Source organism: Pongo pygmaeus, chromosome X, assembly GCF_028885625.2.
Source record: "Pongo pygmaeus isolate AG05252 chromosome X, NHGRI_mPonPyg2-v2.0_pri, whole genome shotgun sequence".
Classification (NCBI taxonomy): Eukaryota; Metazoa; Chordata; class Mammalia; order Primates; family Hominidae; genus Pongo; species Pongo pygmaeus.
This window is the reverse complement of record NC_072396.2, coordinates 19877346-19892049: the sequence shown is the minus strand read 5'-3', so window position 1 is coordinate 19892049 and position 14704 is coordinate 19877346. Positions and strand designations below refer to the sequence as shown.

At 49.6% G+C, this 14704-nt stretch overlaps 1 protein-coding gene across 1 annotated transcript in view; it reads left to right on the top strand.

Annotated features, from left to right (window-relative positions):
- MAP3K15 (mitogen-activated protein kinase kinase kinase 15) overlaps nt 1-14704 on the top strand; it is a 157229-nt gene that overhangs the window by 141213 nt on the left and 1312 nt on the right. The window contains exons 20-28 of the mRNA XM_054471806.2: nt 694-877; nt 1658-1817; nt 2531-2705; nt 3828-4013; nt 4276-4381; nt 6300-6465; nt 12702-12814; nt 13964-14064; nt 14142-14218. Coding sequence (XP_054327781.1) covers nt 694-877; nt 1658-1817; nt 2531-2705; nt 3828-4013; nt 4276-4381; nt 6300-6465; nt 12702-12814; nt 13964-14064; nt 14142-14218 — 1268 coding nt within the window. The remainder of the gene's footprint in view (nt 1-693; nt 878-1657; nt 1818-2530; nt 2706-3827; nt 4014-4275; nt 4382-6299; nt 6466-12701; nt 12815-13963; nt 14065-14141; nt 14219-14704) is intronic.

Below are 14704 nucleotides of genomic sequence, written 5' to 3'. Positions count from 1 at the left end.
CTGGGCTGTGGATGCAGAGGGATTGAGAGGTGTTAAAGGCATCTGTTGGGGACCCTGTGCGTCAGGGAACAGGTAACAGATGCCTTTGAGTATCCTTAGAGGACATGCTGCCCTGGGCTGTGGCCCAAGTCCCATCTCAGTTCTCTATTGCTATGTACCAAACCACCCCAAAATTTCAGAAGCTTAAAACGATGACTTTTTCTCATGCCTCTTTGAGCTGACTGTTGGCTCTTCTGTTGGTTTTGCCTGGGCTCACTCAACGTGGTTGCAGCCAAGTGGTGGTTTGGTGGAGCAGGGTAGCCTGAGAGGCCCCTCCCTCATGGCAATTCCAGCTGGGATGGCTGGGGCGTCCTCTCCACGGGGTCGTACCTCCTGGGCTTCCTCTCTGCATGGTGGTCTCGGGGCTTTAAGGGTGACCAGCGGAGCCACAAGACCTCTTAAGGCCCAGGCCCCGAAACTCTCACCATGTCACTTCTGTCACTATCTGTTGGTCAAAGTCAAGTCACAAGATGCCAGGGAGGGGGAAATGGACTCAACCTCGGGGTGGGAGGAACAAGAACATGACGTTGCAAAGGGGCATGGGTTATGCCTGTCCTGGGATGTCAGGTGTACAGGAGCTTTGGACTGAGACGTGGATACCCGAATTCACCCAAGGCCTCACTGACACATTGGTTACCTCTCCCTTAAATGCAGGTGGGCATGTTTAAGATCCACCCTGAGATTCCAGAAGCCCTTTCAGCTGAAGCCCGAGCCTTCATTTTATCCTGTTTCGAGCCTGACCCCCACAAACGTGCCACCACCGCTGAGCTACTGAGAGAGGGTTTCTTAAGGCAGGTGAACAAGGGCAAGAAGAACCGAATTGCCTTCAAGCCCTCAGGTGAGGCCTCCCTGGACAGCTGGGGCAGCACCCTGGCCACACGAATGCTGGGCGCTGGGCTTCTCTGCTGCTCAGGAGGGAGAGTTCTGGCTATCCAGAGCCCTGGGCTGCTCATGTCATTCCCATTTTTGTGAAGAGTGACGGGGCCTGTGTAGTAGGTTTGGAGGTTGTCAAAATCCAACTAATACATGCACCTCGATCTCCTGACAGGCCCAGGGAGTCTCTGGGTGACTGGGCTGCCGTCTGCTGGAAGTTGTTCCTTTGGGATTGGGAAGAGAGTGGGGAGGCAAGAGGTACCCCAGCTGGGGTTCTGCGTCTTCCCCATGTGCAGAGCCTGGGGCTTCAGTTTTGGAGCCTGGCTTGTCATCGTGTGCCAACCCTGATCTTGATTAAAGGATGTGTCAGGGAGGTTTGCCTGAGGTGGCTGTCCTGCAGGCCACCGAAGGCCAGTGACACCTTCTGGGGCAGTAAGTCCTAACCGGCAATGATGTAAGAGTGGCCCCTGAAAAGGAAGCAGTTTGTCCTCTTTTCCCTGGTACCGATCAGGGTCAGAAGCTGCCACAGTGTGAGTGGCTCAGCAACTTGCTCCATGAGGGACCCCCAACTGCATGCATCTGAGTAGAAATACAGCATCTGTGGCCCATCCCCCGCCCGACCCACATTTCTACAGGATCCTGGGTGCCTGGGCGGTTCACCTGGGCTTGAGGAGCTGCCAAGGACTCAGCCCCACCCCGTCCCTCTCTGAGTCTCCCCATTCGGTGTCTGGCTGTCCTCTTACAGAAGGTCCCCGCGGTGTCGTCCTGGCCCTGCCCACACAGGGGGAGCCCATGGCCACCAGCAGCAGCGAGCACGGCTCCGTCTCCCCAGACTCCGATGCCCAGCCTGATGCACTCTTTGAGAGGACCCGGGCGCCCAGGCACCACCTTCGCCACCTCCTCAGGTACACCCCTATCCTGTCCCTCCGCTGTGGGCCCGAAAGGGGTGCTGGTAGTCCTCTGCCACAGGGCACCTCCCTGGTCCCAACCAGATGGCCACTGAGGGGTTTTGCTTCCCTTTTGCAGGGCAGTAGGGCGGCTGGGCCGCCCCATCCTGGCAAGTAGGGCGCTTCGTTCACTTGCTGTCCCTTCCCCTCCCTCCCTGTCCTTTCATTCCCCACATGTGCCCTCCCCCACCTCTCCTCTTCCCTTCTCTCCCCTCTCCTTCGACACTTCCCCTCTCTCCTCTTCCCCTTCCCTCTCCCCCTCACCCTTGCCCCCTCTGTCCCTTCTTCTTCCGGCCCCCTCCTCCTCCTGGGCCCCTCCTCCTCCTGTCCTCCTGTCCTCCTTTTCCTTCCTCTCTCTCCCTCCTTCCCCTGTCCCCCTCACCTTCCCTCCCTCACCTCTCCTTCTGTGCTTGCCCCCTTCCCTCCCTCCCTCCTCGTCATCTCCTGGGAGGCTCCTTTACCCCGCCCGCCTCCCCCTCCTTCTGCTCTGCCCCCTGCTGTGGGGGTTGACAGAACACTGCATGTCTGTCCTTCCTCCGGCAATTTCATCTTGAGCACAGAGACTGCATCGCAGTTACCTCTCAGCCCTTCTCCAGGGCGTCCTAACGTGATACACTCCCGGGGACAGTGCCCCGGCACGCACAGAGGTTGTCACACGTGTTTGTCCACAGTGTTCCAGACGAGAGCTCAGCCTTGGAAGACCGGGGCTTGGCCTCGTCCCCGGAGGACAGGGACCAGGGCCTCTTCCTGCTACGCAAGGACAGTGAGCGCCGTGCCATCCTGTACAAAATCCTCTGGGAGGAGCAGAACCAGGTGGCTTCCAACCTGCAGGAGTGTGTGGCCCAGGTACTTGCCCGAGGGAGGACACCGACTCTTCCCGCTCCCTCTGCCCAGGTCCCAGTCCCCAGACAGGTCCAATCAGGACCTTGGTTCCTGCCGCCCTGGAACATCTGCATAGTTACGGTGATCACTGTAAATGTTTCCCTAACGTCCTTCCCTTCCCCAACAAAACAAAAGAAAATACAAAGAAAAAAAGCTCTGCCGAAACATGAATTTGCAGATACCGCAGTGATTCCAGGCATTGGTGGGGCGGTGCTGCCCCCTGGTGAAAACCAGCCAGATTGTAGCAGAAAGCCCGAAGCACCTTCTCTGGCCTCTCATGATCCGGTTTTGAGTCCTGGAGTTAATCCCCAGCTGTAGGACATGCTAGAGCTGCCCTCAGAAGCTGGGAGAACAGCCACCTTGGGGGGAGAGTGGTTATGGGTGAAAATATCTGATTTTGAACTAGGGCACAGGACTGGCAAACCGATTCCTCTCCCTTATTTCAGTTTATTTATTATTATTGTTTTTTAATCTTTATTTTTTTTAGACAGTCTCACTCTGTCACCCAGGCTGGAGTGCAGCAGTGTGATCTTGGCTCACTGCAACCTCCGCCTCCTAGGTTCAAGTGATTCTCCCACCTCAGCCTTTTGAGTAGCTGGGATTACATGGCGCCCACCACCACACCCAGCTAATTTCTGTATTTTTAGTAGAGATGGGGTTTCGCCTTGTTGGCCAGGCTGGTCTTGAACTCCTGACCTCAGGTGATCTGCCTGTCTAGACTTCCCAAAGTGCTGGGATTACAGGTGTGAGCCACCACGCCCGGCCCCCCTCCCTTATTTCAGATGGAAAAGGGCCTTTTAGGAAGAGGCCGTTGCTCCGCTCCTGACTATGTCTATGGCCTTGATGGGGGCTCTTACAAGGGGTTAAACAGGAAGCCATTCACAGAGGGGTTTAGCTGTGCACCCACCAGGGAGAAGGGCCCAGAACCCTGACAGGAAGGTTATGGAGGGAACAAACAGAGACCCCTTCTCACCTGGGAGTTCCACAAGTTTCTTAGCAAATGGACCCATCTTGTTTCCCCCAGTATGTTCTGAACTCTCGCTCTCTCCATCTGACTCAATGAAAATGATTTGTGTGTGTTGTCAGAGTTCCGAAGAGTTGCATCTCTCAGTTGGCCACATCAAGCAAATCATTGGGATCCTGAGGGACTTCATCCGCTCCCCAGAGCACCGGGTGATGGCGACCACAATATCAAAGCTCAAGGTGGACCTGGACTTTGACAGCTCATCCATCAGTCAGATTCACCTGGTGCTGTTCGGATTTCAGGATGCCGTAAGTGCTCCATCTGGCCCTAGAGAACACACCAGATCGTGGAATTCAGTTACCATCTCCTCCCATAGCCCCCATCTCTTCTTAACTGTATACACCTGAATCCCAAGCTTCAGCAGCTCCTCCTAAACAATGAAGTCCAGGAAATGGCATCTGGGTGAACTGGCTGATTGCATGCGGCCCCCAAGAGGACGAGTGTAGGTTGCCGTGATTCTCCGTGCAATGCACTGGAAATCTGGATTTTTGTGATTTTGTTTTTTTTTAGGTAAATAAAATTTTGAGGAACCACTTAATTAGGCCCCACTGGATGTTCGCGATGGACAACATCATCCGCCGAGCGGTGCAGGCCGCGGTCACCATTCTTATCCCAGGTGAGCGCCCCCTTTGTGGTCAAGGTCAGCTTTAGGCCGTGAAAAGATAGGAAATATCCTCTTCATTCAACAGTTGTTGCTTTTCTCTTTTCCATCTTGGTTATCCACTTCCTTGGAATTAAATACATGTTGTCATAGACCTCTTCTGGGGCTGATTCTGTAGTTCTGAGAGCATCTCGTGGTGCTGTATTTACGTGTCCCCGAAGCATAATGAAGGTGACTGCACATAGACTATAACTCACGATCTCAAAAGGGAGCATGGGGCCGGACGCGGTGGCTCATGCCTGTAATCCCAGCACTTTGGGAGGACGAGGTGGGCAGATCAACTGAGGTCAGGAGTTCAAGACCAGCCTGGCCAACATATTGAAACCCCGTATCTACTAAAAATACAAAAAATTAGCCAGGCTTGGTGGCACCTGCCTGTAATCCCAGCTACTCAGGAGGCTGAGGCAGGAAAATCGCTTGAACCCGGGTGGCGGAGGTTGCAGTGAGCCGAGATCACGCCACTGCACTCCAGCCTGGGCAACAGAGTGAGATTCCGTCTCAATAAAAATAAATAAATACATAAATAAATAATACTAAATTAAAAGGGAGCATGGGGCCAGAGGGGAAGGATCCTCCAGTCCCCTGGTATCCCCTTCATCGTGCACTCAGGAATGTCTCCTGGGTAATTGACAATACAGTGGCTCAGATTCCTCTCTCTGAATCATCACGTAGTAGTTAGAGAAATTTTTGGTTTTTGTCGATTTCCTTTTTGAAATGTTACCAAAGTCGATTCTCCTTCTCTGGTGATTTCTTCCTGCTAAGGGAGGCTTTACAGCCCATTCTGTTGCCATCATGGTTTCCCCCTTTCCTTCGGCTCCTTGCTGTTTGGCTCTGGCCCCCCCACCTCCTGAATGCACTGTGTAGCCCAGGCTCGGCTGCAGGAGACGCTTGGGAAACCCCAGTGCTTAATTCCTCTCTCACTCGAAGCAGACACCTTCTGTAGTAAAACAGCACAGGCTTGGGTGGCAGCCTGGCTGTACTTATTTCTTTCTTTTCTTTTTTTTTTCTGAGACAGAGTCTCGCTCTGTCACCCAGGCTGGAGTGCAGTGGCGCAATCTCAGCTCACTGCAACCTCCACCTCCTGGGTTCAAGTGATTCTTGTGCCTCAGCCTTCTGAGTAGCTGAGATTACAGGGGTACACACCACCACGCCCAGCTACTTTTTTTTTTTTTTTTTTTTTTTTTAAGATGGAGTCTTGCTCTGTCACCAGGCTGGAGTGCAGTGACGCGATCTCGCCTCACTGCAACCTCCATCTCCTGGGTTCAAGCAATTCTCCTGCCTCAGCCTCCCGAGTAGCTGGGGCTAGAGGTGCGTGCCACCACACCCAGCTAATTTTTTTTAGTAGAGACGGGGTTTCACCATGTTGGCCAGGATGGTCTTGATCTCTTGACCTTGTGATCTGCCTGCCTCAGTCTCCCAAAGTGCTGGGATTACAGGCGTGAGCCACTGTGCCCGGCCCTGGCTAATTTTTGTATATATTTTTTAGTAGAGATGGGGTTTCACCATGTTGGCCAGGCTGGTCTCGAACTCCTGACCTCAAGTGATCTGCCTCCCTCAGCCTCCCAAAGTGCTTGGATTACAGGTGTAAGCCACTGCTCCTGGCCTGGTTGTACCTTTTGAACGCTGGCCTTGGCTCACTTCATATCCTTAAGCCTCAATTTCTTCCTGTGGAAACTGGCGTGATCAACTTTACGCTGCAGAGAACGAAATGGAACAGTCTCCTCTCCATTTGTAAAGTCAGCAGTCCCCTAATGGAGCGTGGCACGGGCCGGGCCAGCTTCCGAACAGCCCGGTTTGCTGACCTGGGTGTCTGCGACCCCAGGCCCCACTGGCCTGGTTTGCTCACCATGGTCATGTCTTGTGTGATTTGCAGAGCTCCGAGCCCACTTTGAGCCTACCTGTGAGACTGAAGGGGTAGATAAGGACATGGGTGAAGCAGAAGAGGGCTATCCCCCAGCCGCCGGACCTGGCCAGGAGGCCCAGCCCCACCAGCAGCACCTGAGCCTCCAGCTGGGTGAGCTCAGGCAGGAGACCAACAGGTGAGGAGCTTCTGGGCCCTCCTCTGGGAGCAGGCGCTGGGACAGTCGCCTGAGCCACCAAGATGCTGATTAATTGGCTTTATTGTTGACCATCTCACCCAGGTCTTAGGAAAAAGCAGCTTCATCATCCATGAACTGGGCAAGGGCGCGTATTCTCAGCCTCAATTGAGGGACTAGAGGAATGCCTTCCTTTAAAAAAAAAAAAAAAAAAAAAGTCAGAATCAGAGAGGTATAGTACCTTGCCCCAGACCACACAGAAATTACTCATACTAAAGGCAGCAGCATCTCTGAATTCTTTCTTTTCACCAAGATGGGGCCCCTGGCATGGTGTGTGGGTCTCGCAGGCTCAGCAGCCTGCCCCTGCAGAAGTAGCGGGGTTTGGGGGTTGGTTAGCACTTCATCAGTGGATGCACATCCCGTAATCCCGACCCCGAGGAAGTTTGTCCTGTTGTCATTTCTTCCATGTGATTTGTCATGATCCCTAGATGGGCATTAGTGGACTAGCTTCCCAACCAGGGAACCCTGGCATCACCATCATATTCCTCCAATGCAGTGGTCTGTTTTGTTCCCTTCCTGGCACATAGTAGGTGCTTAGTATTTGTGAAATGGACGGGCGTGGCGGCTCACGCCTGTAATCCCAACGCTTTCAGAGGCTGAGGTGAGTGGATCACTTAAGGTCAAGAGTTTGAGACAGCCTGGCCAACATGGTGAAACCCTATCTCTTCTAAAACTACAAAATTAGCCAGGTATGGTGGGGCACGCCTGTAATCTTAGCTGCTTGGGAAGCTGAGGCAGGAGAATCGATTGAACCTGGGAGGCGGGGGTTGCAGTGAGCTGAGATTGTGCCATTGCACTCTAGCCTGGGCAACGAGAGAAACTCCATCTGAAAAAAAGGAAAAAAAGGGGAAGAAATATTTGTGAAATGAATAAAATTATTCCTGTTTGTTCTGGGAAGTCACATTATCAGCTGCGTGATTTGGTTTTTAAAAGTAATCCATAGTTGGCCGGGCACGGTGGCTCACGCCTGTAATCCCAACACTTTGGGAGGCCAAGGTGGGTGGATCATAAGGTCAGGAGTTTGACACCAGCCTGGCCAATATGGTGAAACCCTGTCTCTACTAAAAATACAAAAATTAGCTGGGCATGGTGGCACGTGCCTGTAATCCCAGCTACTCAGGAGGCTGAGGCAGAAGAATTGCTTGAACCCAGGAGGCGGAGGTTGCAGTGAGCCGAGATTGTGCCACTGCACTCCAGCCTGGGCGCAGAGTGAGACTCTATCTCAAAAGAAAAAAAAAAAAAAAAAAGTAATCCATAGTTTTAGCAAATGAGTTGGTACTCATTCCAAATGACACTTTGTTGCTGTGTGATCATTGGTGAGGAATGCTAATGACTCTTTAACCGGGAGACAAGGGGCCAGCTACATATTTTGGATGAAAGGTTGTATATGCTGTCAGGGATCTCTCAAGTTCAATCTTAGATCATCTAATCATTTCTTTTTTTAAAAGACCCAGAGCTTTAGTTAAATGGTAGTGGTGGCAACATTTTGAAAGTTTTAAAAAAGCACAAATATTAAAGTTGGTAATAATACTTAGCATTTCTTTAATATTTTTTCCCAATAAGTTTTTTTTTTTTTTTAAGTTCAGGAGTACAAGTGCAGGCTTGTTACATAGGTAAACTTGTGTCACGGGGGTTTGTTGTACAGATTGTTTCATCACCCAGGTATTAAGCCTAGTATCCATTAGTTGCTTTTCCTGATCCTCCTCCCGCCCTCCACCCTCTGGTAGGCCCCAGTGTGTGTTGTTCCCCTCTGTGTGTCCATATGTTCTCATCATTTAGCTCCCACGGCATGTGGTATTTGGTTTTTTGTTCTTGCATTTGTTTGCTAAGGATAATGGCCTCCAGCTCCATTCATGTCCCTGCAAAGGACATGATCTCGTTCCTTTTTCATGGCTGCATAGTATTCCATGGTGTATATGTACCACATTTTCTTTAGTCTATCATCAGTGGACATTTAGGATGATTCCATGTCTTTGCTATTGTGAATAGTGCTGCAACGAACATATATGTGCATGTATCTTTATAATAGAACCATTTATATTCCTTTGGGTATATACCCAGTAATGGGGTTGCTGGGTCGCCCAATAAGATTTATAATCACCAAATTCATAAAATGATTATATATGGGTTTGAAGGTTATTCCTCTCCACTGTCGATAGTCATTGTGTTATTTTCCAGTCTCAGTGGAATGAGGAATTAGTTAGACAGCGGCCAGTCTGTGAATGGCATCGACGTAAACTGTACATTCCTGCATAAGGTGCCTGTCCTTGTGTGTATTAGTCCGTTTTCACGCTGCTGATACATACCAGAAACTGGGCAATTTATAAGAATAAGAGGTTTAATGGACTTACAGTTCCACGTGGCTGGGGAGGCCTCACAATCATGGCAGAAGGTAAAAGGCACGTCTTACATGGCAGCAGACAAGAGAGAATGAAAGAACCAGGCGGAAGGGGTTTTCCCTTATAAAACCATCAGATCTCATGAGACTTATTCAATACCATGAGAACAGTATAGGGGAAACCACCCCCGTGATTCAGTTATCTCCCACTGGGTCCCTCCCACAACAGAATTATGGGAGCTACAATTCAAGATGAGATTTGGGTGGGGACACAGCCAAACCATATCACTGTAGTATGAAGTACCTTGGCTATGTGGCAGTTGGGCAGAGCCAAAGGAAGATGACACCTCTTAGGATGATATGTCTGTCCTGATGAATGACAGTCCTGAGAGTCCTGCCCACTGGATACAGGCACAAGCTTCAGTTGTCTCCTTCACTAACGTAAAAGGAGGACTACTAGAGAGACCAGGATGAAGGCAGGCAGTTGGGGAGGGCTGGGAGAGGACTTCTAATTTGCTGAGAGCCAGTATTTCCTCTGCTGTTGTGCTGGGGTGGAAGTGTTCTCCTCTCCCCACCCCGCTTTGCCACCAAATAATCCAGGAGTTCCTGTGTTCTCATCTCTCTACTGTTGCAGTGACTTCTCACTCATGGCAACTTCAGTAATTACCTTCGGTCTTTTTTTTTTTTTTTTTTTTTTTTTTGGAGATGGAGGCTCGCTCTATCGTCCAGGCTGGAGTGCAGTGGCACATTCTTGGCTCACTGCAACCTTCACCTCCCGGGTTCAAGCGATTCTCCTGCCTCAGCCTCCTGGGTACCTGGGACCACAGGTGCACACCACCACACCCAGCTAATTTTTGTATTTTTTGTAGAGATGGGGTTACACCATATTGGCCAGGCTGGTCTCAAACTCCTGACCTCAGGTGATCCACCTGCCTCGGCCTCCCAAAGTTCTGGGATGACAGGTGTGAGCCACCACACCCAGCCGCCTTCAGTAATTTCAATAAAGCTTAGTTCTGTATTCCCAAGTTCACCAGCATGGATCATATAAATGAATTATAGGAACACACAGTTAAGAAACAAATCCCATGTACTAGGTATGTAAGCAAACAATAAAAGTGTGGGGGCCAAGACCCTTGGCCCCTGGAGGTTTGCTGAAAATCACCTGCATGAGGCTGATTAATTAGAGAAAAGGCATGCAAATGTATTTAACTTCAGCATGAAGACCTAAAGATCCAGGGGAAATTGTCCATTTTTATGCTTAGGCTTAACAAAGTATGGAGAGCTGTGGAGAAACAGGGATAAAAAGGTCCTGATCGAATGCTGATAGACTGAGTGGGGAAACCCAGCAAGGCCCGTCTGTCTAGATCCTTCTTGGCCTCTCTGAGCAGCATTCCTTTCTCCTGGGTGCAGGGCAGGACCCTCTGGAATGGGGGGGTCTTATGTCCTACAGTCAAACAAAGTAGGTCGAAGAACTTTTTTTTTTTTTTTTTTTTTTTTTTGAGATGGAGTTTGGCCCTGTTGCCCAGGCTGGAGTGCAGTGGCGCAATCTCTGCTCACTGCAACCTCTGCCTCCTGGGTTCGAACGATTCTTCTGCCTCAGTCTCCCCTCCTGAGTAGCTGGGATTACAGGCGCACGCCACCACACCCACCTGATTTTTGTATTTTTAGTAGAGATGGGGTTTCACCATATTGGCCAGGCTGGTCTTGAACTCCTGACCTCAGGTGATCCTCCCGCCTTGACCTCCCAAAGTGCTGGGATTATAGGCATGAGCCACTGTGCCCGAAGAATTTTTTTTTTTTTTTTGAGACAGAGTTTCGCTCTTGTTGCCCAGGCTGGAGTACAGTGGTGCCATCTTGGCTCACCGCAACCTCTGGCTCCCAGGTTCAAGTGATTCTCCTGCCTCAGCCTCCCAAGTAACTCGGATTACAGGCATGTGCCACCATGCCCGGCTAATTTTGTATTTTTAGTGGAGATGGTTTCTCCATGTTAGGCTGGTCTCAAACTTCCGACCTCAGGTGATCTGCCTGCCTCAGCCTCCCAAAGTGCTGGGATTACAGGCATGAGCCGCCACACTCAGCCAAGAATTTCTTTATAACCAATTTTTACACAGAAAGGCGGAGGGAAAGTTAGAGTCGTATTTTTAGGTTTTGTGGCTGGCTTTAGGGAGAAGGAGTTCTGGTTGCTGTGCCCCGCTTTGGGGAAGAGGGATTCTATGGTGCCTCTAGGAGAATGGACTGAGAGAGGGAGGCAGGAGAAGGTCAGAGGAAAACTTTTGCTTCTGAGGCTGCTGCTGAGGCCATTTGGGGGCACTGTTTTCTGAGCCCCAACAAAAGCTAGACATGGTTCCAATCTGTCAGCCCTTTCCCCCAAGGCATGCTACGCCTGAGCTGGCATGTGGGGGAAGTTTGAGGCACAGTTGTGCCAAGTCCTATGTGATCCCAGAGAGGCCATGAGCAAGACTGGGTTTCAGGAGGTGGTCCTATGGGAAGAGCCCAGCCTGTGGACTCTGGGTGTTAGTTAACTCCTCTGTCTCAGTTACCTCAGCTTCAAAACAGGGGTTTAGAACAACCAGTGCTTCCTAGAAGTGCCACAAGGCTTCACTGACTGAATTCATGCAGTGTTTGGCACAGTCCTGGATTCTGGGTAGGAAGTCCTTGGTGGATGTTGGCAGGAGCCATCCTCCCCACCAGCAGAGCAGCATGTCTCACCCACTGTCCCTGCTCTGCCCCATTACAAGCAGGGGCTTCCAGCTGGGCACAGTGGCTCACACCTGTAATCCCAGCACTTTGGGAGGCCGAGGCAGGTGGATCACTTGAGGTCAGGAGTTCGAGACCAGCCTGGCCAATATGGTGTAACCCCGTCTCTACTAAAAATACAAAAATTACCCATGCATGATGGCGTGTGCCTGTAGTCCCAGATACTCGGGAGGCTGAGGCAGGAGAATTGCCTGAAGCCGGGAGGCAGAGGTTGCAGTGAGCTGAGATTGTGCCACTGCACTGCAGACTGGGGGACAGAGTGAGACTCTGTCTCCAAAAACAAAAAAACAAACAAAAGAAGCAGGGGCTTCTGTCCCCTTCGTTTAGTCCCCGTGAGAGGAGGAAAGAACCTTACCATTCTATTCTAGTTTCAGCTGCCTTATCTGACTTAGGGAGCCAGGTTTAAATAATCACATCATCCTTCTGGCTGAGTTCTGATTAACATCGGGATCTTTTGGTTCACAATACGTTTTTGAGACAAAACTGCCTGAGTGCATTCAGGCTACTGTAACAAAATACCAGAGACCAGGCAGCTTATAAACAACAGAAATGTGTTTCTCACAGTTCTGGAGACTCGAAGTCCAAGATCGAGGTGCCAGCAGATTCCGTGGCCAGTGAGGGCCTGCTTCCCCATTCACAGATGGCCATCTTCTCACGGTGTGTCCTCACGTGGTAGAAGGGATGAGGGAGCCTCTGGGGTCTCCTTTCACAAGGACACTCCTCTCACCTCACCTCTCAAAGCTCCATCTCCTAACACCATCATCTTGTGGGTTAGGATTTCAACATATGAACTTGGGGTGGGTGAGGGGCACACATTGAGTCCATTGCAAAAATATATCCAAGCTGTGAGCACTGGCCTTTGTTGTCAAGGGGAGGAAAACACAAGGAAGTTTCCCCTCTGCAGACTGAAGTCTGAATCACAGAACCTGAAGAAACACATGTGCTTCCCTTTCTAGGCTGACTCTTAGACTTGTCCCATTTTCCATTTTTTTTCCATCTCTAATGTATGCACAACAGATGCTTGAGTTAAACTGAATGGTGTTGAATGCTCTCTGGATAATGGCATTTTTTTTTTTTAAACCAGACTTTTGGAACACCTAGTTGAAAAAGAGAGAGAGTACCAGAATCTTCTGCGGCAAACTCTAGAACAGAAAACTCAAGAATTGTATCACCTTCAGTTAAAATTAAAATCGAATTGTAAGTCATTTTCCAATGAGACAGACTTTAAAATCTAGCTAATATTCTAGTTAGCTTTGAGGAAACAGTTGAGGTTATCTTCTGTTAATCCAGGACTCCAGTAGATTCTAGACTACTTCTCAATCATAAAAAGGGACTACTGATACATTGAACAGCATGGCTGCATTATAAATGCAGTATGCTAAGTGAAAGAGCTAGATTCACAGCCAGCACCGTGGCTTGTGCCTGTAATCCCAGCACTCTGGGAGGCTGAGGCTAGCAGATCAGTTGAACCCAGGAGTTCAAGACCAGCCTGGTCAACATGGCAAAACCCCATCCCTACAAAAAATAGAAAAAAACCAGCTGGGCTTGGTGGATGCATGCCTGTAGTCCTAGCTACTTAGGAGGCTGAGGTGGGAGGATCACCTGAGCCCAGGAGGTTGAGGCTGCAGTGAGCCGAGGTCATGCCACTGCACTCCGGCCTGAGTGACAGTGAAACCCTGTCTCAAAAAAAAAAAAAAAAAAAAAAAGATTCAAAAGGCCACATACCATGATTCCTTTTCCTCCAGAAAAGGTAAAACTACAGGGACAGAATCAGAATGGGGAGGTGAGGGGACTGATTGTAAAGAGCACATGAGGACTTTTGGGAGTGACAGTCATCTCTGTATCTGTGCTGCCACCTTCATAGCACATTGGACACCTAAAAAGGGTAGTTTACTGCATAAGTAAATAAATATGCCTCCATCAACCTGACATTCGTTTTGGGCCACTTAGAAACGAGCTCCAGAGCTACCTCTTGGAATGTGGACTAGATAAGCTCTGACCTCAACACTAAAACCTATTTCTTTGTAGGATTTCCAGCGCAGTTAGGGATGTGATTCCTAAGGAAAGGCATTTGAAAGATGTGGGGATAAGCATTTAAAGTGGTAGACCTAACATGTCAAATTCCAAACTAACTGAAGGTATCCTAGATGAGGAGGCTGCTTTCTAGAAAGTGAATCTCAGAATTATGAGTTGTGTAATATGTATTAGAGTGGTTCAGTGATACAGGGTTAATTCATCTCTTTTTCACATCACATTTACATTCTGGAATCATTTATTAATCCAACTGGTTACTTTTGAAGAGTTTTATGGTTAGACTAATATATAACAAATTGCCAATCGTTACAGGTATTACAGAGAACCCAGCAGGCCCCTACGGGCAGAGAACAGATAAAGAGCTTATAGACTGGTTGCGGCTGCAAGGAGCCGATGCAAAGACAATTGAAAAGGTAAATTTACAACAAAGAAATTCTTATGCTGTTGTTACACAGCTGCTCAGTTCTTAAGGATCTGATCTTTGTTTCAGATTGTTGAAGAGGGTTATACACTTTCAGATATTCTTAATGAGATCACTAAGGAAGATCTAAGATACCTTCGACTACGGTAAGAACCTCGAAACAGTTTGTATAAGAGAATACGACTTTTTATGTGTGAATGTGCTTCAACAGCAGAAAACAAAGGGCTGGGCCTCCCCCAAACTCTGGAGTTCTATTAGGTTCAAGCTGGGAAAAAGCCAAGGCGGGGCAGAAACTGAAAGCCAGGCAGAAGTCAGAAATAGGAACGTGACAGAGAAGAGCTGGCCCATCTCCTGCCATTAATGCCTGGCTGGGAGTGGGTGGAGGCATACGGCAAGCGTGCCTGCACGCTGGACCCACCCCCTTCTTTAAACTGCAACCTGTCTTCTTGTTCCTGAGTCATTTGAAATAGCCAGCTCTCTGCAGGTACGTACCTCTAAGGCCATGTCCTACTACTAGCCAGCTCTCTGCAGGTATGTACCTCTAAGGCCAAGTCCTACTACTGCTGGGACACGAGCGTCACCTCCATATGTGAAGAGAACGTTTTTATTTTCATTAGGTTTTTAAGTTAGGG